Genomic DNA, 26,568 nt, shown 5'->3' with positions numbered 1-26,568 from the left:
GCGTACATCTTCATCTGCCTATCCCCCACCCCCCCCACCAGTTTGTCCCACTCTCTCTCTCTCTCTCTCTCTCTCTCACTCGCCCTCTATCTTCACCACTACCTTTTATTTTGCTACCTCGTTTTTCTCCACCTTTTAAACATACATGCCCACACATCCACACACACTCTATTTGGTTATGATGGTGAGTTCTCTCTTTTATGTATAAATCTCCCTCTGTGACAATAAGATGGGTTATATTATTCCAGGCTGCTTTTTTCTCTCTATATTGTCGCTCTATAAATTCTGTGGCACGAAGTAAAGATGAAGGTGGCTGATGGTTCGGATGCAAATGGCAGCACCATCATCATTATGGTGTAATACCCCATGAAATGGTGGGGATCATTACTGCAAGCGCTTTATGGCCTGCGCTGAGTGGATGGGCCAACACTGAACAATATTTTATGTCTGAGTCTGTATATATGAGCTTTATCCCACTCTTTCGGGCTATTATTGAAGCAACAGTGTTTGCTTTAGTTCTTGCCGGGTGGTGATCCATACACATCATGAATATGGCATGTTTTGGTAACACTTTATGATAATTGTCATTTAAAAGTCAAGAACAAACATAATTTAATATTTAACATGTCAGTAGTTGATGCAAATGAAAATACAACATAACATTTGTAAAGGGATGGTGACTTAAAAGTTTTAAGTGGTATTATTAGATCCATATCTACCTGAAGTACCATTTTTATTTTCTAAAATGGTTCTTTGTATCGACCTTTATGGTCTTGTACATTAAAAATAGGTATTGTGTAATATGTAAAAGGGTACTTTGCACCTAAAAGGCCTTTAAATTATTATTTTTTACAAATCATTTAACACTATTGGTGCTATTCAGAGCCATTATCTTAAATAAAAATATATAAACCAACTTTTGTGGCATTGCTCACTAGTTGGATGTACAGTGCAATAAATATTGGGCATATATAATGCAATAGTTTTTTTCTCTCTCTTTTTAGTGATATTTTAATGTAAAGTCGATAAACTGCCAAATGGCAGAGAAATCACAGGGATTGAGGTGTAAAGCAAATGTCAAGAGAAATTAATTTACCTGATAAATCAAAACGCAAGCAGCTGCCTTGTCAAACTTCAAGAGCTGCTGCTGTGAGCAACAGCGTTAAACCATCATGGAGTTATGATGGCCCATCAATGTGTCTTTCAGAGAAATCACTCAGAGCTGAGATGCATAATCACTGTTTCATGACAACAGCAGCTGCAGAAATAACAATAAAATAATGATTTCCATTAACGATTGAGATATTTAATATTGTTTAATCCAAGCATTATCATAAAAGTAATGATTTTGCTATATGATTTATTGAAAGCGTTTTTTATAGAAATAAATAATTTGCATATAATTTACATATTTACATATAATGGAAAGTTTTAAGTCACATTGGTATTCCTGGCCATTCACAGTGTTGAAATTTCAATTATATAATTAATGTTATTGTGAACCTAGTTAATGTCTTCATGTGTTTGCATAACCTAGCTGTCTGTCTGTCTGTCTCTCACTATCAATATTCATCCATCCATCTAAAATAGCACTCAGTATTTCTCAATCTTTAATAACTCTAAACATCTCTGTTTGTCTGTCTCTGTCTAAAATAACTCTCAATATCTATTCTTCCATAATAACTCTCAAAATCCATCCATCCATCCATCCATCCATCCATCCATCTAGTTTAGTAAATGCAATATCATGCAAATAGAGTAAACTACATTTTGTGGATTGCTAATATTCTAATCTCTGAACAACTGATCTGACTCTGAACTACAGGGACTGAGGCTATATTTTTCCATCCATAACCTGCCTGCCTGCCTGCCTCCCTCTCTCTGACATCCCCCTCTCTTCCTGCTTTTTTTCCTCCTCCTCTGTTCTTGGCTTTCTGCCCGCTCCACTGCAGTTCCTCCTTCGGGAGCAGCAAGCAAAGTCACCGGCTCTAGGAACAGACCTTTCAAATTCATAAAATTCATAGGATTTTTCACAAATGGGTGAACACAATTTTCTACCAATTTCCTCATTATGCAAATATGCAAAATATCACATTTTGGCCAATTAGGGTCCCACACTGTTCCAAATCCAGCAGTTCAGAGCATAATTGCAGAAACTCAAATAATTACGCTCACTAATTGGAAATATTTGTGACAGATAAAACAAATTTTCGAGCAAATTGCATTTAATTCAAGGAACCACTGTGCGCCGATGAATTTTTATCAAAGTCTTATTTATCTCACATAATGAACTGAACTGAGTAGGCCTACTTGTTATCGAATTTGAACAATTCATATGTCCGTAATGTGGAATGATGAAATAAATTAGAGAGAAATGTATACAGTATTTTCCTGATCTAGGCCTACTTCGAGAGGCTCCCTCAGTTCAGAGGAAATCTTTCATTGCCATTACATTATGTGCCATGAATTGCGGCTCTAACTGTCGTGAAATCTGATGGAAGCCGATGGGATGCATTTCCCTCTTTAGAGAGGCTCATCACAGCTCTCCTAGCAGACAACCACAGTATATTTTCCTGTGAAATGAGAAAGAAACAACAGGATTTATATCAGTAGCCTAGGACCAGTGATGTAAAATCCCATCTGAATACATATAGCTTATCCTCCCAAAGCCCAGCTAAATAAATAAGGGTTTGGTAGGCCTGTTTATATTTTATCATGATAGTGGTTGATGCATAAGAAACATTACAAAGAACTATTTTGAATTGTGTATATATAGGCAAATAATAATACAAATATATTTTTAAATTTTTTTTATTAGCTACATCCCCAAACTTTTAGTATCACTGAAAATCATATGTCCTCTTTCACTTAAAAAACAAACAAAACAAAAAAACAGATGCATTTGTGTCTCGGAATTGGCCTACCACAAATTTGTGAGTGACTTGTAGCAGTAGGATGAATTTTAAACTATGCTGCATAAATAAACTCAGATTAAAAATTGCATGTCTGCACAATCTTTTAATTTTTCCTATAAGGGCCAGGAAGGTCAGCTGTGTAAAAGTACATTTATTTTGTTCACCTGTGCGCGAGTTGTAGCCTGTATGTGTGTGATTTGTTTATTCCGTGAAAAACGGTTTTGGCGCAATGTAAACAAGCCGTGCGCGGAATGAGGGCGGCCATCCACTGCCTATTTGTCCAAAAAATCTTGCATAAATAAATATTGGGCAGGTGTTCTGACAATCTGTCCTACCTCTCAGAATGTGCTACCAACACGCACTGCGCATGCGCAATACGTTCTAGAATATCTGAAGACACGCCCATCATTTTGAGCTACCTTGCCTTAAAAATCACGAGTTTGGGTGAAAAAATGTAAGTTAAATCTTGCTGAATAATAATACAATTATATATAGTATTTTATAGTATTTTATTGTAAAATTATACGCGGTAGGAATATGACGGTTAAACAGCACATTTACATAACTGAAGCGAACGTGTGTTCGGATACGGATTTTGTTCGGTATCTAAATATATATTTTTTAAATACTCTAGAACGATATCTGAAATCTACTTAAATGGTATTTTATTTAGCACAAATAACTTGTAGAGTTGTGTAACTGACAAGACATCATTAAAAAACACGTTTTTATACATTTATTAAGACGGTAGCCTATCTCAAGCTGACAGGATGTGCTGCCCCTGATTTTACATCATTCATTCAAGCGGTTTTTAATATAAATAGTAGCTCATTCTGAGAAAGAAGCACATTTTGTTAGACAATATGACAGCTTGAACTACCGGTAGCACATCCTGAGCGGGTAGATGTCAGAACACCGGGCCTGGGAATTTGATGTCTCCATATTACAGGGGCTGAAACTCGGATGGCTCACATTAGACCATAATTTAAAGGTGACTGTTTAACTTCTTAAATAATGTCGAGGAGTTTGGAAACATGCATATGTTATGACAACTTTTCATATGTTAAAGTCAGTATATTTACAGTAATAAAAAAAATTATTAGCCTATTATTATTATTATTATTATTGCTGCTTTTTTATGAAGGCTTGGGTGGGGAGGTCCTCAGATATGTCTATTGTTTAATTCAATGCCGTGGTGGCTAAGTGTGTTTTAATTGAAAAATTAGCGAGTTCTAATACACTGAAATTTAATCCTAATTAGTTAAACGGCTGCTCAAGGTTTGAACATTGCACCATTTATTAAGAGGTCAATTTATTATTTGTTAAGAAGACTTGTGAAATTAAAGGGCTATTTTTCAAATCACTGCACCCTTTAACCGTGTCCTGCTGTTTGCTGTAGTCATTATGAATTCACTTTGATTTCAATTCCACAATAATATGGTCGCTAATATGGGCTCTAATATTGACGCTAATTGTTAGTCAATATTGAGGCGCAGCGGGGAACCTCAGTCTGGTCAGTCCAATAGGCAACACACTGGCCGATTGTTTCTTTATTTGCGTTTATTTGGGGATTTTATAAAAGACATGTCAATTAAAACAATTATCTTATATGTCCAAAGACAACCAGCAGACGCTTTTAAAATATGTGCTTTTAAAGGCCTAGATTTTATTTCAATTGAGGCTACATCACTTTTACCCAGACCAAACCCAAACCTAAAATCTATCCCCTAATCCAGACCTCATTAAAATAATTATTTTAATTGTAAAATAACTTTAGTGTACGATGGAAGAAATAAAGTATGGTTTGGAACGAGACGAGGTAATGTTTGGACTAAAAGTCGTAGCTCTCGTACGAATTATTACGTGTTGTCATGAAGGCTATGTTGTATTTAATTGAAGTTGATTATAAAAAAGTAGGCTACATCCTTATATAATTTAAGTCATCCTAAAGGCAACCTGTGTCATGGGGCCCCGACCCCCTGGTTGAGAACCATTAAAAGAGGGCAATATTTGCTTTGTAACTTGGTCAAATTTTCCTCTCAACAAGAAGACACTATCATGTATGTGTTTGTAACACGTGGACATCTCTCTGCGCGCGCGATTAGGGTACCACTGGGCACTCCCTGCGGCCCCGGTCGCCCGTCCGTACGCAGCGTCCTTCGGCTCTCACAGTCGCATCATGTGCCGCCGGAGCGCACAGATGAAGAAGAGGATATTAAGTGACTCTATCTAACATCCAGGACACAATGGCGGTGATTGATGGAAGACAAAGTGGGAACAGCAGGGTGGAGGATGTGAGGGTGGGGGGTGTCCGTTGGGGGTCTCTGTCAGGAGCTCGTTCGCTGTCCCCGTCCGCCGTGTTTACTCACTGATGCTCTCAACAAGACAGCCATTGACACACGGATGGATGAGCCGCGTTCCGCCGCGCAGAGCCAGAGGTTACCGGGGCTAGAATCTAGAGCTCCGCCATGACACGCTCCCTTCACCTAATCTTCCGGCAAAATATTTATCATTATCAATTGGGGCCTGCTCTCTGACATTAGAATACCACGTATGGATAGCCCCGGGAGGATTATCGATCCACCCGGCAGTAAGTTTACACAGGCAGGCATGAAAGACTTGGGGTCACACGGGACAATAAGAATAAAAAAACGATATATCCTCTACTCAGGCTTTGTTAAGTAAAACAATGAACCAAATCACACTGCCATGACACACACAGCTCTATGCACTCGCAGTCTATAGTCCACTAAAGCCATTCGAGCCAAGGGCGCAGCAGGTAAAAAAGCAGTACGCCTCAGAAATCTAGGGATAATATTTTTATTTATAAGGTTAGTGGATTGTAGATAAAGCATTTTAAGGAGATATTTCTCTCTTGACTCTCTAACTCTGAAACAGATGTAAAAGCCTAAATTTACACTGTGCACTGGTGTAATCTTCCAGTATGGTCTGGGTGGAATTGAGGAGATGGCAGGTCTATATTAAAAATGTCTGTATGTATCTGTCATATTTTCAACTTTATTCCATTTGAAGTGGAGAGAGGGAGCGCTGAATGGCAGCCGGTGCCAGCGGCTTCTTGCACCCCCTTACCGCGCGCTAATTGACCGACAGCGTTCATACACACATTCTCACTAATTTTACATTTGCTATTCTGGAAGGGTAACCACCAGGCACGTCTCGAGGAATACATACTATTCTCACTATTCTCATGCAGGCATCGACGATCTTGAAAAAAATATTCAGAATTGTTTTAATGGCAATTTGTGCCAAAACACATACACATCCAGCACAAGAATAATATATATATTACAAAGAAGAAAAAAATCGTGACTGAAATATTTCTTTATTTTGATAGTTTTATGAAGCCTGTACTATTTTTCGATAGCCATATTAAAAGAAAATAGATAATACAGAAATATGACACATGGCAATGGCAATATATGCCAAGCAAAAAAAATGTTCTGGACAATTTTCTAACCCAAAATGCAGGGTTGAGTCTGTTGGGTCATTTTGTTGGGCTATTTTCACAATGTTGGGTATAGTTTTTAACCAAACATGCAGGGTTAATTGAACCTAACGTGTGTTTTGTTCAATATTTAACCCAGCCAGTTTTAGTGTGTATATGGTTTTCACTGACCTAAAAAATGTAGCCTATTAATATGTCAAAATACTATTACAAAATAGCCCGTTTTCATATATAGCATAGGCCAATATTTTTTCCAAATACAAGTGGCATCTGAATATATGGCTATATATGCTCAAATGAACTATATATATATATATATATATATATATATATATATATATATATATATATATATATTAGTCTGATAGGTAGAAATAGCTCATTGACAACTGAAAATGTTCGCATGTTGTGATGCAAATATAGACTATTCATGTTTTGGCATCTCTACGTGCACACACACATTGGCGCCACAAATGCATTTTCTTTTTATATTAAACAAATGGTATAAATGCATGGAAAAAGCGAAAAGAGAACAAACCAGCTGATTTGTTCAAACAGATCCGCATCATTACTTTGTTTAAACTAATTCAAATTCGAACACAGGGAAGAGATGGTGAAAGCCAAGTAAATGATTTAGCCACTATTGGGTTTATGTGATCAAATCTAGTCTGGTATGACAGACATTCTTCGTGCTTTTGAACATTGATTTACATTATTAAATGTTTAATTGAATATTAGAACGGGGGCATTGTTTGAAGCAACACACAGCTCACACACTCCCATGCTTTTGAAAACTCTAAAGTCATCCAGTTTGCTCTAATCACCACAGTTAGTCCTGAATTATCACCGGACTCTGACAGACGTTCCTTGTAACTCTCTTTTATTTCCAGGCAGCGCTAATCAGCCGCTCTCATTACTGACGCTGATTAAACTGCAAATTAGCCAGCAGTGGCCCCGTTCAGCCTACCCGCGACTCGCTCAATATCAATTAAGCCCAGCAGCTTGTCTGCGGGTCTCTGGGCGCTTCCAAATGCTTGATAGTGCCACTTATTAGTTAGGAAAACTAGGAAAATACCAATAATCAACGAGTCAGAGAAATGAGAGGGATGTGAAGTTTTTTTTTTAAATTATTATTATTGTAAAAGAAATACCTTTCCATTCGTGGGCCAGTTTTAAGAGTGTGTGCATGAGTCCTCCCCGGGCGTAACGGCTGACATCTCAGACCCGAGCACGGGTGCCCCTTATCAGCATGTCAGCAGGGAAGAAAAACGTATTAGACAAGGTATTATCTTGGCTTTTTGAAGTCACTTTTAGATATAATGAATCGCATTAACGTGTGACAAATCTGAAACCCTACATCATTAGGTCGTTCCGGTAGCAGTGAGAATGAATAAGTATTTTTTCTCTCCTTCTAACCTCCTGGAACTGGAGTTAATGACGGTTTATTGTATTTATTTATTTCATTAAAGAGAAATCATCTAATAAGCCTGCAATTATTTTCCTCTGGTCTCTTGTAAAAAGTGTCCAAGCGATAAAAGCAAACATTAAATGGTTGGAATTTAGAAGCCCAATGTTGTTGTCTCTCATTCAGCACGCTAATATGTGAGTGAATGGTGTATAAGGTAGAATCAGAGTAAATGATTGTCGCAGTAAACAGTATCAGTGTCGAGGATACGGCTCAATTGCAGGCACAGCTTTAATTTGAGTTTTCGTGGAACTTGTCAGTGTTTTGAACTCTTGTGTTATGCACCATTACAGAATTTATCCTATACCATTTTTCAGAAATATTTATGCTTTTTGTGTTTTTACAAGTTGTTTTTTTTTTTTTTTTTACATTTGAATGGATATATTTTTATAAAGACCCACTATATTGAAAATTCTGTTACCTTAAGGAGGTAATTTCTACCATGATTTGGCCCTTAAGAATTATTAACCTAAGATTACTTCAGTAATCTGTGTAGCTGAGTATGCAGAGAAAGCATACTATATTTTTGCGAAATAATGTGCAAATTACCAGTAAATTAGATATTTAAAAAATAAATTCCTTTTTTTTTTTTTTTTTTTTTTTTGAAAAATTGTCATATAGAATAGCATTTTTTATTTTATTTTTTATTTATGGAGATCCAAAAGGGAATTGTCATATAGTGGTATAATATAATGGCATTTGTTTTTATTTTTTGGTGGGAAATAGCTCTCAAGTGTGACCAACAGGACGTGGTCAACATGCCTTTCATAATATTTGAATGTAAGCATTTTTAGAAACTGTGGTTCTTATGGTTTCAATAGGCCTGCAGTGCAAGGGCGTTTTGTCCTGATGGCACTCTCCCCTTTGCTACACACGAGCCTTTTTATGATCAATAACCATAAATGAGTCGATTTAGCGATATGATCATGAATCACGCTCGTCTCAATCTTCCACCGGACAGTACTGCTTCGCGTGCAGTCGTTAGCCGGGTGACGGAGGGTCGGCATCTCTACTCGTAGGCTCCGGTGGTGATGGCATTCATCATTCCCGAAGGTTTGACAACTCCTGACACGTGTGACATATCTCACTTTACCTGTTCCAGTCTAAAACATTACCTCCGGCAATCGAGGTGTCTATGATGTCCACTATGCTTTCAGTGGCTGTGAGAAGTAGATCACAGAAAGCCCAAAAAAAGTCGACAGCACCAGCCAAGACACATAAGAATGTCATTCTTATTTTATTGTAATAATAAATGGCTAATAATAAGTATTAAAGAAGGCTATTATAATATTAATAATAATAATATTTATAATAAAATATTAAAATGAATAATAATAGTACTTATTATTAGTAGTAGTAGTCATTATTATTATGACTATATACTATTACTACTAATAATAATAGCCTACTTATTATTATTATAATTATTACATTATTAATAAAAGCGATGATAATAATAGTAATAATATTACATTGCTGTTATTTTGCACCCTCATTAAGACAAATTTTTCAGAATTACATTTAATTGAATATTTATAAACGCAGTTTATGCAATAATAAACACCAATATTTGATATTAATAACAAAATTTGCATAGGCTTTTGGAACCCAGTTTGTCTGCTTGTTTATGATCAACATATGTGAGTTTGTCTGAATATACATGTCTGTATGATATTACATTAAAAGCTGTTAATAATTAAACGTACTGCGTCAACTTTGTACTTCTAAATATGCCTTGCTGATTTTGAATTGATCTTTGAACTGCGAGCGCACAATAAACAGATGCTTATTGTACGCATGCGCAGAGTTTCTGCTGTGTTGGGGTGTGGACGCCTAACAGGCTAGTTTCAGCAGCTCGTTTCTGCTATTCTCAACATATTTCCCCGTTTTTACTTCAGTAAGAAAAAAGGACAATGGCGGATCCAACAATACGACAGATAAAAATCAAGACCGGTGTTGTTAAACGGTAAGAAGATTCAATGATGACATTTCAGTTTGTCACTGTCAACTTGGCTAGGCCGCAGGTTCACCGCGCCACGTGGTGAACTCACGCGGCAGACGGGCGTCCTCACCCCGTAGAGGCTGTAAATTCAGACCGGTGCTTTAAGAGTAGTGGTAGCATTTTCCAATGACATGGTCATTTCTCAGGTTACTTTAAATTGAGTAAATGCTTATGTTATATTAATCATATGTGTTGTTCGTAATATTTGTTTTACCTGTTGAGGCAACGAGGACAATTTATATTAGGAACAAAATGAGATTAATGGAATTTAATAACTTGAGGCTATATTAATGCATCGATTCAGTAGTTATGAGAATGTCTTCATCCAGTCAAGATTAAAAACAGAATGACGTCATTTTTTAGAAGACGTCATCGCAGTCTGGGCCTTAATACTCTATTGTAGTATTTAATAAATGTATATCTTTGTGTATCCATTTGACAACATGGACAGTGCTTTGTAGTGATTATTTGAAAATGTTGTTGTTTGTAGTTGGGATCACAATCCTAATTCCTAAATATGACCTGTCATATCAATTATATTGCTGCACATAGATTTTGTGCTCCAGATAAGTAGATACTGTGTGCTTAACAACCCAAAAATGTAAATTCTCTCATTTATTTATTACTCACGCTCCTGCTCCAAACCTTTATTGTTTGCTTTTTCCAAAGAACACCTAGGGTGATGTTAGGTAGAATGTTAGTATCAGTCAAGTTCACTTTCATTGTATGGAACAAATATCTAAGAAGACTAGGACCTCGCCTCAGAATGTTAGACTATAAAAGTTGGTCATTTGTGTTCTGGGAGTGTCTCTGATCTTGCCTCATTATCTCCTCCCCCTCCCTTTTCTCTGTTCTCTCCTCCAATCCCCACCTGACTGCTGTTTGCATTGATTGACCAGAAGAGGGTCTGATTGAGATGGGCCTGTTTGATAGGGCTTGTAATGGAAGTAAGGGAATGATTCTCAGAGGGGCTAGGAAATGAGTAACACACCATGCCAACACATAAGACAACATCGCAATGAGCCACACTACAATAAGAACCAAATGTTCAGCCTGGCAAACTCAGCCTATGTTCACATGAGGGACCAATCAGGTTTTGGTGTCTGACATAATTTATGCAGGATTTGCTTATTGCATTGGCACCATGTGCATCATCTGATGATTTTATGATGTAGCATCCCAGTTGTCAAGCTAAGTAATGGCAGACATACTGTTCATGTCTTTAAGACAAGTTTCCCCTGGATTCCCCATCTGTTATTATCCTCTGGACAGTCCAGCCTCTGCATCGATCAAGTTGCTTTGTTTTGTTTTTCAGCTGGGTCTTAAGGTTCTATAGATTTGTCTCAGTGCTTCCATCCCTGTGTGAGCACACAGGCCTCTGTGGTTCACTCAGACTCAGACACTCAGGCTTCTCAGCTCCAGGTCAGATAATTGATTTTGTCCACCTTTGAACGCTGAATTGCATTTCTTCAAAACATGTCTGTTTGTATGTTTTAACTCGCTCATGCTTCAGTTAAATTTTATCCGCTCTGGGTCTTTAGACCTTATTCATGAAACATGAGTGGAACACATTTGTGTGTAAATTGTTTGTAAATTTTCCATTGAATAGATTCATGAAGGAGTTACACACTCATTTGTTCTGCTTGTGTTTCACGAACAAGGCCCAGTGTGTGTCTAGCCTATTTATATTTCATGAAGGATTTACCATATTTCTTAGTTCAAGTGGCCCAAAGTGGCTAGAGCTTTCTCAGAATCACAAGCTACATCATGTTTAGCTAGTTTGTCGCAATTTCCGGGAGTCAAGGTGCACAGATTTTTGTCAGTTCACCAGGAAACACTTTGCACTCATGGTTATGTCAGTGAAATATGTGGTACATATTACATTGGGATGGACAGGCATATTTTCGTTGTTTTTTCTTTAGTGTTGTATCTAGAATTTTTAGTGAAATCTGCTGTCCCAGTTTTCCATAAGGAATTAACTTTTCATCCTTTTTTTTTTTCACCACAGGGATTTCATAAAACTTACATAGGCCTAAGTGTTCTAAGCCATGAACCAAACCAACCAGCTATAAGGTGAATTAAAACGTAAATTTTTTTGATTTCAAGCAAACAAGTATTTGAACATCACTCAAAAAGACAAAGCTACTGGACTGTTTAACAAGAGTCTTTAATGAGAGAATGAGCTACAATCCCATCAAGCATTATGAATAACGTCATCAAATAAAAAACAATGGGAAAAACTATTGATTTTGAAGTTTAGTACAAGTACAGAAACAATGCAATATGTTTTATAACAAAATATTTAGATATATGTTTAAGGGTTAATGTACAGTTAGTCGGTAAACCTCAACAAGGTGATCAGAATGAAGCGTTGAGGTCTTGTATCGCCCTGAAGGGGTTTAGTTTGCGATAACCGGCTGACTGTACATCATCCCGCTTATTACATGGCTACTAACCAACCAAATATATAAACACATGAACATAAAATATTCATTTGCTTTGAAATTATGTAATTTAAGAAGAAATGGCTGAACAGCTGAAGTCATCCTCAGATTTGCGTTGGAGTTCTGTTGGTGTTTATTTTTTGAAAACGACTGTCTTAATTCTCATTATTCAGCCTGTTACAAGACTACTTGCCAAATAAACAAATAATTGGACTTGAAACATTGATTTGAGTTTAAATTATTTAGTGAGCTTACTTGTAGAGCTCACACAGTTATCCGAGAAGCAGGAGAGATGGCTCGCTGAACCTGGATGAGCGGTCTGACACTTGGTTATGCAGTTGTTACAGAACAAGCCAAAACAAAAACAAATCCAAAACAAATCATAAATGTATTTTGTTGCAGTGTATAATGGGGCGAAGACCACCCTTTCTCACCTTTTTGTTCACATCAATCCATCTTTAACTCTCTTTTATTAATAAAGTTGTGTGTTGCCAATTTTCTTCACGATAAGAAATGCACAGTAACACACATTTTATGATTGAGTCACGAGCCATCGCGTTATAATCTACCTTTAGCAAGCGCATGCTCGAGGGATGAGCATCCCCGTGACAGTGTGGGCATCAGCTGGATGCAGTTTCAATCTCTCCCCCTTAGATCGGGACATTCGCACAACTTATAGAAGAGGTGCTGACCGCATAGAGAAATGCCAGAGTTGGAGTTTGTAGTTAATTACATAACCTACTTCCGTATTATTTCAACTTTAATAAAGCTATAATGTATTAAAACAGCATTTACTTATTTGGTATTTTTGCATTATAATTATAATTCCCTCATACTTTGGGATCTACATCACCTGAAGCTGTTTGGAAAGTTTAGAGTGCATCTTCTCAGTCAGGCGCGAGCTGCAGTGCTGCTCTTGTGCATCATCATTAGTTTAATGTGATCACATGTTACGTTAAATGAGATCAAACGACTTTTCGACAATTACAATTTTTGTCCAAATGTTTATTGTTGACGTTGTCGATAACGTCGACTAGTCGTTTCAGCCCTCAAGCCATGTAATAAAGACATTTAAGTAGTTTGAAAGTAGACCAACTTGGTTGCGTTGCGTTATGGAAGTGGGCATTCACTGCAGAGCTTTTTTGCCACCATTTGTTTGTCACGGTTCTCTTATTGGTGGATTTCCATCTCAGGAAACTCATGGGTAGTGTAGTTCTTCACCAGAAATTCTGCTATTAAACACGATTTTTAAAACACAAAGCTGAAACAACACAGACTGATGGCATCAATGGAAGTATAACAATCTCATGGTCTTTAAAGGTATCTAAATTATCGTGTATAATGAACAATAAAAATGTATGGTATTTATTTTTTACAATTCAGAATGTTGCTCTCTCTACTTTTTAGAGTTTCTGTTGTGTTCAGTCGATAGCTGTATATTGTATTATCATTGCTGTCTTGTTCAGTGCACAACAAATCATATTAGCCAGATAGCTAGCTAGTGGTTACAGAGCCTCATTGCCGGTTTCAAGGGTAAGGTAGCTACTAGCATACTAATACTTCCTGACAGGTGGATTTCATGTCTGTGATGAAACTGCTTCCGTTTTAAGCGACACCTACCTAATCCGATCCATTGGCAGCTATCCTCTCTGCACTGTGATTTAGTGATGCAGGTTCATGAAGACTTATCTATGTGGGTCAATTTTATTGGGATAACTTTAGTTTGTAGTGCATGGATGTGGACACTTGTAATGTTAGCTAATTACCACCTTCAATTCAAGCCTCACTCAAACTGCTCTAGACAACCCTAAGCCTCAAGGGAGCCACTAAAATGCCCCATAAAAAGGTCAAAATCTCTGATGCTATATGTTGCCATCTCACTAGTGTTCTTGGCCCAGTCTGAAGAAGTCTTTGACGCAGTAAGATTTGAGTAAAGCCCATGTATGTTGCTGCATATGTCCTGCATTCTTCTGAGTACGCTTTTAAACCCGTACTGTCTAGTGAAGAGATTAGCTGTTTCTCTCTTCGTGCTGAATTCTCTTTATCTCTCTTGGACTTGAACCATGGAAAACCCTTTCAAAAAGAATGTACTATCTTCTCTTGCCTTATATCAGCCATCTCAAAGCACAACTGGTTCAAACATTATCATCACAATGTTGACACAAAACAAATGTTGTGTAGTCATTTATGTAACAACTGGATGTTGCATTACATACTAGGGATTTGCACGAGGACTTCATTAATCGAATATCAAGAATATTAAAAATGCTTCTCAAATGTTGCAAATCGATTTTGTTTCAATTGTCGGCAATCGAAACATATCACACTCGTATTAACACGCGTTATATATATTTAATGCGTTGTAGCTTTATTAAACTAAAACTTTATATAACTAAAGTTAAAAGGAGCAGGTCATGCAAATAACTGGCATTTATCTGTGCGGTAAGCGCCTCTATAAGTTGCGCAAAGTGTACCAATCTAAGGGGGAAGAGATTGAAACTGCACGCAGCTAATGCATACTTTGGTACAGGGACGCTTTTCCCACTCACAACTGCTTGCTGCAGCTTGATTATAACACGATGGCTCGTGACTTATTGAATCATAATATATGTGTCACTGTGCATGGGTAGCCTTTGCCCAGTATACACTGCAACAAAATACATTTTTGATTTGTTTTTATTTTATCTTCCAATATAAATATCTAAAACTATTTTAAAACAACATTTACTTTGGGGACCATACTGCAGGAGAAAAATATTTTATCTTAGAATGTTGAATATAATATTAAAAATACAAATAAAGATGCGTTCACCTCAGAAGCAGCATATAAGATATTTAGACTTGCTTTTAGAAAAGACATAGGGATGGAGGTGGGCCTGGACTGTGGCGCAGAGCCGGGCCTGGACTGGTGAGCAGAGAATTGCTTGTGACATGGCATGGAGCAGTCTGGGGTTTGGCTGAGACATGGCATGGAGCAGTCTGGGGTTTGGCTGAGACATGGCATGGAGCAGTCTGGGGTTTGGCTGAGACATGGCATGGAGCAGTCTGGAGCTTGGCAGAGACGTGACATGGAACAGACTGGGGCGTGGCTGTGACATGGCCTGGAGCTTTTTTTTTTTTTTTAATGAATGTTTCAAGTTTCCACTTCTGAGGTGTTTCCCTCACATATGAATCCATCACATTCTATTTAAAAAATATATAGTTCATATAAAGTGAATTAACAACTTGTAATTTCAATTTCAAGCAATTGACTTCATTAACGAGGCGATCACAACGAACCAGGCACCTTCCTGCAATGGTAAAAGAACACCATCAAAATGTTGCTGCTTTTTGGCGTTAAAAAGTCACAATAAAAGTGATAAATGTCACGACGTGGAAAAGTCATAACCGTGTTTTCATCAGCTGAATGGGAAGCTAAACACTATTAAAGTGTGATGAGACTGCAATTGCACGTGCAAGCCGTTCGCACATCACAAGCTAGCTGCACTTCTCTTTCGATTAATTGCGCGTGTAAATGCGCCCGCTTTGCTTCGGTCAGATTGCGCGGATGACAGCCTACATTCCTTGTTTCATTTGTTTCTTTTTGCTTTCAGAACAACACGTCATGTAATAAGGAAAACACCACTATTAATCCTTCATCGGCACAGCCATTGAGTAGGAAAATAAAAAGGTGTCAAAAAGGTTGCCAATCCCTGGTGTAATAGCTTGTTGAGTCCAATTTGTGTATTATATAATTTAGTGCCTTGCAGATATAACTTTCTAGAATTTTTTTTTCATATTTCCACTTTGAAGTATTTTAATGTTACACTATAAAAATGACAATATACTTTTCTTTCAGTTGATGAAAAACTGCCGTGTCTGCAACAAAGGATAATGAGTCTTAAAGCAGAGGCGTCTTACAATTTCTTTGTGCGTCGGCCAAATATATGAAATATATGAAATATTATGTATAATTAAAAAAACAAAAAAGTGTTGGGACGAACACAGAAAGTGAGGGGAGATTCCCAATTAATAGACACAGTTTAAAATAGGCTGGCTTTATAGCAAGTGTTATGTCAGTAGCCAAGTGAGCAGCAATAAAGCAGACCCAAAATTAAGGGGAAATTATTTAATTATTGTATGTTGATAAAGAAAACGAAAATTGTTCATATTACGTGATATTATTAGCATACTTCTGTATCTTCTGTTGGCAGTGTCATACTTGTTATTTTTAATTTCCATTTTAATTTACAAGTAATCAAGTACTCATCTCTTTCGATCAGAATACTTGACTACAGAGTTACTCAAAAATGCACAACCCTGGTCCATACATCCCTTTTTTTCCTTCACTTGCTTTTTTCTTCTTTTCGGTGATGCCTTCCAGACTGTGTTTTCTGACCTAGCTCAGCGGTTGCACTTAATAAAATGACAGATGTAATTTGCTTTTGTCACTAGGTCTTGGCACTGGCCTGGCGCCTCAAAAATACAGTAATAGAGGGGAGAGAATGTGTGTGTCGAGTCTAATTCTTTTCTCGATTTTCCAGAGAGATGCTTTTTCCATTACGCTGAAGGAAGCAGCCCTGGCAGGCCCATTTACGGCTGCCCAGCTCCGCCCCTGCTTTAAGCAGTTCCCACATCACCCTGCAGAAACAAGAAATTAACATCAGCATGAGACTTTTTCATTAGCCTGTCCCTCACTTTTATTAGAATTATGCTACACCCGATCTTTCCACCCCTCAACCACCACCCTGTCACCCCCCACCTTTCCACGGCATATGTTTGTGCCTCACTAGACTAGTTCAACCCCCTATCCTCATCTTGTGGTCTGAAGTTTTATTTTATGTTTTACTTTATTTTTCTTTTTTTTTTTTTGCAGTTGTGTGTCAAAGAAAACCTTACCTTGAGCATATGCTCAGAATTGCACCCGGGTGTCATGATTGAAGCCTGTTAAAACTGGTGTAATTGACGTAAAATATGACAGAGTGTCGTTGGCAGAGACAAATCTTACGGCACGTGGCTTGGGCTGGCAGAATGTTTGATTAATGGAGAAGTGTCATGCTATCTTTTCCTTTCTCTCTCTCTCTCTCTCTCTCTCTCTCACACCCATACACAGCTGATTTTATGAAAAATGAATTCCGCTACGCCATGTCGTCCCAACAAGCGAGCGGCACGCAGACGGAAAACGGCTATTAGCTGGAATCATTATCTATAGTGATATTTTCAAACTCCATTATGGCAATCAGGTTGCGAATTTATTCAGTGCATTTAGTTCATTTGGCCATAATTGATAAATAATCAAAATTTATCAATGTACTCGTGCTGCATTTTCACCAACAATCAAGCGAAAGTGGCCCATTTGCCACCTGACTTGGTCCAAATTAGGGACTAAATTGATGATCAATTAAACCTAGTAGGGGCAGCACAGTGTCTTTGAGTGTGTAAAAGAGAGAGAGACCGATGGAGTTAAGACAGATTAGCGCAGTGATCAGGAAGTAGCTGATGCAGTTTAGCGCTGTGGCTAACAAGCATGCAGCTTTTCTGAGATTGACAGTATATATATATCATTGTGGAGAAAAAAAAACCAAGAGGAATAAAAGAGAAAAGGCAGTTAGAGAATCCTGGGAAAGATGTTCTACAATTGAATAGGTGTAGAAATGGGCATTTTCGAGTCATTTTTCATAGTCGAGTACTCTAATATACAAAACGAGTACTCGAAAACATGTAAATTAAAATGCAAGTTAAAACGTACGCGAAGTTTATATTTTGTTTTATTCACAAATGGTTTCAAAATAAGCTAACTTCAACAAACTATACTTTTAATTATTTATTGTTTTAATTTGGGGGGGAAATTAAATAAACAATATGCATTATAAAAAAATGGAAATAAAAGATAAAAAAAAAAACAGTAATAATATTTGCACCCTGCAACTACATAAAACCAATTCTGATGTCATGAAGGAACCACCGCTCTCACATCAGCCATGTTCCAATATTATTTGTTGTTTTATATTTATTTATTTGTAACATCCTCTTGCAGATGTGATTAAGCAATGTAGAAAACTAGCATAAATTGTTATGAAAATGTACACCTCAGTTCATACAGATTTGTTAGTCTGATGTACAGTCTACATAAAGGCTTTCACATTTTTATAATTCCACATGTTATTATGCAGAAAACAAGTGGTGAAAGTTGGGTTCTTATGAAATGCGCTCTGTCATTGTTCAGAGATTTCACGCACTTACTGAATGTCACAGCTGCTGTTCAAAATGTCTACTACTGGATATCTGTAGATGGTCCATGATTTTGCACCTGTGAAAGAGGTTTATTTGTCTTTTGGTCTTTTTAGAGATCTGGAAGTTAGCTAGTTGTTTTAATGCATTACAGTAAATTACTGACAGCATCGATTCAACAAATGAGTATTGAACTTTTGGAGTAAAACTAACCCCTAGTTATCCATTCTCATTCTTGCTCTCTCTCTTGCGCTCTCTTCCAGTTTGGCCAAAGAGGAGGTGTTGTACATAAAGGAGGCAAAGCAGCAGGAAGAAAAGATCGAGCGTCTCAAGGCGGAGGCTGGAGACGAGTATGTAATCAAGAAACAGGTGAGGAAAATATGCCTGCCTCTCATCTACAACAACAGCTGTCTTGCTGGCTATGGGAGAAACCTGTTTTTGTCAATACTGATAATTTAGGTGTTGGAAAAGGCTGATAACCGATTAATCCAGGGCTACTCAATTTAGGAAAGTTCAGGGGCTGCGAAGCTGGATCCCTGTACCCTTGAGGGCAGCACTCTTAATTATGATTATTTTTATACATACACACACACACTGGGGCCAAAAGTTTGGAATAATGTACAGATTTGACTGTTTTGGTACTTTGATTCACCAAAGTGGCATTCAACTGATCACAAAGTATAGTCTGGACATTACTGATGTAAAAAACAGCACCATAAGCATTTAAAAGTCATTTTTTGATTAAATCTAGACAGGTCCCATTTCCAGCAGCATCACTCCAACACTTTATCCTTGAGTAGTCATGCTAAATTGCTGATTTGGTACTAGAAAATCACTTGCCATTATATCAAACACTGCTGAAAGCTATTTGGTTTGTTAAATGAAGCTTAACATTTTCTATGTGTTTGTTTTTGAGTTGCCACAGTGTGCTATAGACTGGCATGTCTTAAAGTCAATATTAGGTCAAAAATGGCAAAAAATAAACGGCTTTCTCTAGAAACCCAAAAGTCAATAATTGTTTTAATGAATGAAGACTATACATCGCCAAAAAACTGAAGATTTCATACAAAGGTGTACACTACAGTCTTCAAGGACAAAGGACTGGCTCTAGCAAGGACAAAAGGAGATATGAAAGGCCAGATGTACAACTAAACTGTGTGTGTTTATGTATTTTATATATATATATATATATATATATATATATATATATAGGAAGTCTGGAGTTTACATACACCTTAGCCAAATACATTTCAACTCAGTTTTTTCACAATTCCTGACATTTTATCATAGAAAACATTCCCTGTCTTAGGTCAGTTAGGATCACTACTTTATTTTAAGAATGTGAAATGTCAGAAGAATAGTGGAGTCAGATGTTTACATACACTTTGTTAGTATTTGGTAGCATTAAATTGTTTAACTTGGGTCAGATGATTCTGGTAGCCTTCCACAAGCTTCACCCAATAAGTTGCTGAAATTTTGGCCCATTCCTCCAGACAGAATTGGTGGAACTGATTTAGGTTTGTAGGTCTCATTGCTCGCACATGCTTTTTCAGTTCTGCCCACAAATTTTCTATCGAATTGAGGTCAGGGCTTTGTGATGGCCACTCCGATACCTTGACTTTGTTGTCCTTAAGCCATTTTGCCACAACTTTTGTGGTATGCTTGGGGTCATTGTCCATTGGAAGACCCATTTGTGACCAAGCTTTATCTTACATTTACATTTATGCATTTGGCAGATCACTTTTATCCAAAGCAAGCTACAGTGCACTTATTACAGGGACAATCTTGGAGTTAAGTGCCTTGCTCAAGGACACAATGGTGTGGTGGCTGTGGGGATCGAACCAGCAACCTTCTGCTTACCAGTTCAGTGCATTATCCCACTACGCCACCACCACCACTGACTGATGTCTTGAGATGTTGCTTCAACATATCCTCATACATTTCCTTCCTCATGATGCCATTTATTTTGTGAAGTGCACCAGTCCCTCCTGCAGCAAAGCACTCCCACAGCATGATGCTGCCACCCCCATGCTTCACGGTTGGGATGGTGTTCTTTGGCTTGTAAGCCTCACCCTTTTTCCTCCAAATATAATGATGGTCATAATGGCCAAACAATAAAATTTTTGTTTCATCAGGCCAGAGGACATTTCTCAAAAATGTAAGATATTTGTCCCCATGTGCACTTGCAAACTGTAGTCTGGCTTTTTTTTATGGCAGTTTGAGCAGTGGCTTCTTCCTTGCTGAGCAGCCTTTCAGGTTATGCCGTTATAGGACTTGTTTTACTGTGGATATTGATACTTCTCTGTTTCCTCTAGCATCTTCACAAGGCCCTTTTGCTATTGTTCTAAGATTGGAAATCATTAAATGTTGCTGAAAACAGATTTGTTTTTTAGGATTTTTCAAATTGGACTGTTTATCCATTTTAGCTTTCTAAAAACAGGTTCGGAAATCTTGATTAATTGCAAATATTTTGACAACTCGCCTTAAGCTTGCTCACTGGGGATTGTAATGCAATGTTTCCTGCTTTGGAACAGAATTTCTGTGAAAAGCACCATCAAAAGGTTTCTTTTCAGGCGGGTATGAAAAAGGTACAGTCAACTTTTAATATACAATTAAAAAAATGATATTTTCTTGATAATATTTGAAAAAATATATTTTGCCGTTAGTATTATGTCAATATAAACAGCAATTATTTTGTTTTTCAAACAACATGTTCAGTTTTTTTGTACAGTTTTTATTCATAAAAATATAATAATTGATATTTTAGGAAGTGGGTCCTCCGCCAGAGGATTGCCATATTTGGTGGTCCTGGAAAAATATGGGGGGTATAATATGGTGCTGCAATCTTGAGTTTTTAAATGAAGTCATTCCTTTCTGCACAAACACGCCAAAATTACACTCATTATAGATTGTGCTTAATTGAGAAAACATGCCCTGTGCCATTTACATTGCGGTATTACTACCAGATGAAAGCTGGCTGTGAAGTGCATTTTATTTAAGAGATGTTTTTGTACATTTTCTATCAAACATATCAGCAGTAATAAAAAATAAATTGCAAAAAAAAAAGCGCATTATAAACTGGCATGTATCTACATGTGTAGTCAAATGCGCTTTTGGTGTATAATATTGCATTATTCAACATCTTGTGGCTATACTTTTGAAACGGTGTGTATTTTAATGTTTAGGCACTGAACCCATTTACATCCATTGTATTTGCATTATTGTTTTTAAATAAATGAGGGACAAGTCCATTTTCTTTGTGCTAATCGACATTATGCCACTAATCCTGTTGATTGAGCTTAACTTGTATTAAACCTGGAGCATTCCTTTCATGTCTGAGTGAACGGCTGGTACAAGGTCTGTTTGATTGTCCAGTCCTGTAAAAGGAATTACTTTGGTAAGGAGACAGCGCTGATTCAGTATGGCAGCACTGTGGTATCAGGGCAAGAGTTTTAATGAGTTTTAATGTGCTGATGCAAAATTAATGATGTTATGTAACTTTAGAGGAGTTTTGTAATTAACAACACATGTTGCCAATTTAGAGGTTCTCAAGGAGTAGTGGCCCATGCTCTACCTCTCTCGCTCTCTCACATCACTCTGTATTTTTCTGCACATCTCCTACACTCCACAGTCTATGCAAATACAGCTGTCTGATTGTGTGAGATAGGTTTGCTATGCCTGTTATGGCATAAACATTTGGGTTTGTGGTTGAGGGTGGAGATTGTTTCTCAGGCAGTAGCAGATCAATAATCCTGCAAAATTCATTCAACAAGGGAGCAGAGTTTAGAGTATTTCCTTGAGCCACATCTCCATCAAATGCTTAATGAAGTTAAATGCGCATACAGAAATCCTCACACTCTCAGAGGGGGTGTTGTGTTTTCTACCTGATGTTGTTTTGAGAAGCAAGTCTTGTGAAACAGAGCCAGAACAATTGCTGTTCTGTTTGTATCTCAAACAGATGGAGGTGTTGCAAGAGGCAAGAATGATGATTCCTGACTGTCATCGTCGTTTAGCTATGGCCCACGCTGACCTACAACAACTATTGGTGAGAAAATCACACAAACACACACACACACACACATTCCTCCTCACTAATATGTAGGCCTTTTCATTTTTTCTACATTGTGGGGATATTTTGGTCCTCTATGGAGAAACATGTGAAATCTAAACACACATTAGTTGTGACCTTCCCTGAAGCACAGCTGCAAGTGGTGAAAATTGATGACCAGTGTTGAGTAGATTACGTTTGAAATGTAATCCAGTATTGATTACAAACTTCAAAAATAAAATTGTAAAAAGTAACTATGAATGTTATAATATTTCAATACATGGATTATTGAAGCATTGATTTTTAGTTGTTGAGTTTGCAGGTTAGTGTATGAAACTGGTGTAACTACGCAAACTGAACTATTAGAAATAGCGATGTTTATTATGCAATTTCCCTTTATGTTGCCTTGAATATGTTTCATTAAATCTGTCAAACCACAAAAAGAGATACATGTAACTGAAAATACATTGTGTAGGCTATATGAAAGATACATACACCTCAGCTGCAACATTAAAACCACCTGCATAATATTGTGTAAGTCCCTCTCTTGCCACCAAAATAGCACCAACACACATCTTCGAATAGCATTCTGAGATTATATTCTTCTCACCACAATTGTACAAAGCAGTTATCTGAGTTACAGTAGACTTTGTCAGTTCAAACCAGTCTGGCCGTTCTCTGTTGACCACTGAAATCAACAAGGCGTTTCCGTCCACAGAACTGCCGCTCACTGGAAGTTTTTTTTTAATTTTTTTTTTTTACAGAAATTCTCAAACCAGCCCGTCTGGCACCAACAATCATTCATGCAATTATCTAATCAGCCAATCGTGTGGCTGCAGTGCATAAAATCATACAGATACGGGTCAGGTGCTTCAGTTAATGTTCACATCAACCATCAGAATAGGGAAATTTTTTATATCAGTGATTTGGACCGTGGCATGATTGTTGGTGCCTGACAGGCTGGTTTGAGTATTTCTGTAACTGCTGATCTTCTGGGATTTTCACACACAACAGTCTCTAGAATTTACTGCGGGGGTGCCAAAAACAAAAAACATCCAGTGAGCGGCAGTTCTGTGGACGGAAATGCCTTGTTGATTAGAGAGGTCAGCAGAAAATTGCCAGACTGGTTTGAACTGACAAAGTCTACTGTAACATAGATACCCCCCCCGACACACACACAACTTAAAGCTAACCTGGCGCTCACGCTACCAAACTTGTGTTGAGGAATAATGTATGCAACACAATACAACGATTGGTCTTCTTTCAGTCTGGATCATCTGGGAAATTTTCTGATTATCTGTGTGTAAAAAAAGGCATCAATCGCAAGCATATTAGTAACTTAATCTATTAAGGTAGTCGAATCTAATTATTTTTGCATTACTATTGAATATTTTGATAGTGTATTAAGTACCAATTTACACTACTTTCATTAAACATTAATTAACATGAAATCAAACAACAATTTTCTTTCTGTAAGTCCCTTTAGAATTCAGAATAGTTTTAAAAGTCAAGACTGATAGATTAAATAATCGTGTGTGTGCGCCCGTCCACCAGCAAACTGTCTGTACATGAGATATGTACAGGGGAGACAGTGTGTCAGTCGCTTGCTCACCATCTTCCCGATTCCTGACGTTCAGAGGAAGGAGAGGTCACATTAATTAACACAAAACTTGAGAGATTGAATGAGAGACGCAGAGAAAGGAATGGCATTGCATTATACAGGTGTGCTTCAAAGTGACAGCTCCTGTTTCTGTGTTATGATGAAAAAGGCTTTTAAAACCCTGCTTTTCCATGTGCCAGATTTAAACTTACCATCTTTTACACTAGCTGAGTGAGGGTTTACCACACACAAACAGACCAATGCTGCACTCTCCAGAGGCAAATACCTCCATAGAAACCATTGTCAATGTGTGTGTGTGTGTGTGTGTGTGTGTGTGTGTGTGTGTGTGTGTGTGTGTGTGTGTGTGTGTGTGTGTGTGTGTGTGTGTGTGTGTGTGTGTGTGTGAGATCCACTCAGTGATCCTGACAGATTCGCTGTTTTTGGTGATGTAGTTAGCATCTCCCAGTGTGTTGCTGTAATCCCATTTACCAACTCATGGGCATTCATTCACATTTTGTGATTCAGGAAATTGCTTCTGCAAACTCTGACATTGCTCAGCCTCTCTGTAAATTGCATGTATTTTATGTTATATTAACATTGTTTTAAAACTGATGTGGTCATGGTGATTTACAGGGGTATAAAGATTTGCTTTTACAGTGATTTGATTATAATACTTTTACTAAATGATGTGATGCATCATGAAATATGACCACAATTTGGTTTGATTTGTTCAAATTATTATATTAAGATTTAAAACTATTGTTTAAAAGTATGCCGAAGGCTATTCTAACTTGAATGACATTTTACACTGGAGTGGATTTGGTTGATTTTCAAAATCATCACTGTTAAAAACAGTTCCTGAATTTTATTGTAAGAGAAGAATTTATAATACTTTGGGCATGGCACGTATACAAACTGTTGTAATTCCTACACTGTTCACCTGATTTGGATGTAAATACCCTCAAATTAAAGCTGAAAGTCTGCAGTTAAAGCACATCTTGTTCGTTTCATTTCAAATCCATTGTGGTGGTGTATAGAGCCAAAAAGATTAGAATTGTGTCGATGTCCCAATATTAAATGGACCTGACTGTAAAAAAAATATATATATATATATATATATATATATATATATATATATATATATATATATATATATATATAATTTTATTTATTTTTTTTGACATATTTCTTCACAATCTAGATATTCAGTATTTGTGAATATTCCAATTGGGTCCAGCTAGTGACTTTAAAATATTTTTTTTCTCCAGGAAACAGCAGAAGAATTGGCTGAAACAGAAGAATATAAGGAGGCCAGAACTCTTTTGGATTCAGTCAAGCTGGAAGGATGATGGACACAAATGCTCTCACACACACACACACACACACACACACACACACACACACACACACACACATAGATGCTAACATACACACTGACATCCCAAGTGTCCATTCCATTTGTTCAATGTTTCAGAAGCAAAGCAATATGTTTACTGTTTGCATTTCACTGATTTTTTTAAATATTTGTTTATATGTATTGATTGATTTAATAATCCGCCACTTCCTCACTGGCCTTCTGTTATAAGTGTTCAAATTTACACAATCATGAAATAAAGTTGAATAATCATTTCAAATGCTTCTTTTTCACTAATGATAGACTATTTATGGAAATGTACATTTGTTATGTTAATTTAGAACATTTGTTCTCAAAATGAAAAATGCATGATTGCAGTCCATCACAGTATAAATGTTCAGTTTCCTTTTCAGTTAAGAGGTTCACCTGCTGTGAACACAGAAAAACCATGACAGGTCTTTGATTTTCTGTAAGCTATTCTTGTTTATGGATGCTGCAGGCATGCACATTGTTTCAGACTTGTAATAAGACAATTGCAAAGTTGAATTAATATCTGAAATGTTTTCCTTCACCCAATATATATATATATATATATATTCTCCTCTCATATAGGGCTGCGGTAATTCATGCATAATGTGAACCTGGACAGATTTGCATTCCTGCATGCAGAGAGGGAGAGATGTGTAGAATGAAAGGAAAGTAAGGTATGATGAGAATGTATTTTCAACTCTGCTGTAAGGACACTGACCTCCGCTGGCCAGATTCTCTCATGCAAACATGAGGCTCTTCTGCATGTTTAGCCACCTTGGCCTCCTTCCTCCTTATTTGCTGGAAAAACATATAATAACATTTTGTGCAATAAAGCATAATTATCATCATGATCTGAATTCTATCCTTTGTGAAATATAGTATTGGCTATATGATCTTGGATGGTGGCGGTCCAGTATCCCATCCTTGGGTAGAGTTGGCATCAGGTTTTTCCTAGAACCCTCTAGACATTGCAATGTAAAGCTCAGTGCATTTTAAAATGGTTTTTAATATCAAAATAGATATTTTTTCAAATT

At 37.2% G+C, this 26,568-nt stretch overlaps 1 protein-coding gene across 1 annotated transcript; it reads left to right on the top strand.

Annotated features, from left to right (window-relative positions):
• The first annotated feature begins 9,654 nt into the window (after nucleotides 1-9,654).
• LOC127629080 (tubulin-specific chaperone A-like) lies at nucleotides 9,655-26,371 on the top strand. Its single transcript, XM_052106122.1, has 4 exons — nucleotides 9,655-9,812; nucleotides 18,766-18,871; nucleotides 22,461-22,547; nucleotides 25,419-26,371. The coding sequence occupies exons 1-4, from the start codon at nucleotides 9,760-9,762 to the stop codon at nucleotides 25,497-25,499; spliced, it is 327 nt and encodes a 108-aa protein (XP_051962082.1). The 5' UTR covers nucleotides 9,655-9,759; the 3' UTR covers nucleotides 25,500-26,371.
• The last annotated feature ends 197 nt before the right edge of the window (nucleotides 26,372-26,568 follow it).

The sequence above is a fragment of the Xyrauchen texanus genome, chromosome 35 (assembly GCF_025860055.1).
Source record: "Xyrauchen texanus isolate HMW12.3.18 chromosome 35, RBS_HiC_50CHRs, whole genome shotgun sequence".
In the NCBI taxonomy this organism is placed as follows: domain Eukaryota; kingdom Metazoa; phylum Chordata; class Actinopteri; order Cypriniformes; family Catostomidae; genus Xyrauchen; species Xyrauchen texanus.
The sequence above is the reverse complement of the archived record's forward strand: the minus strand, read 5'-3'. Positions and strand labels throughout refer to the sequence as shown.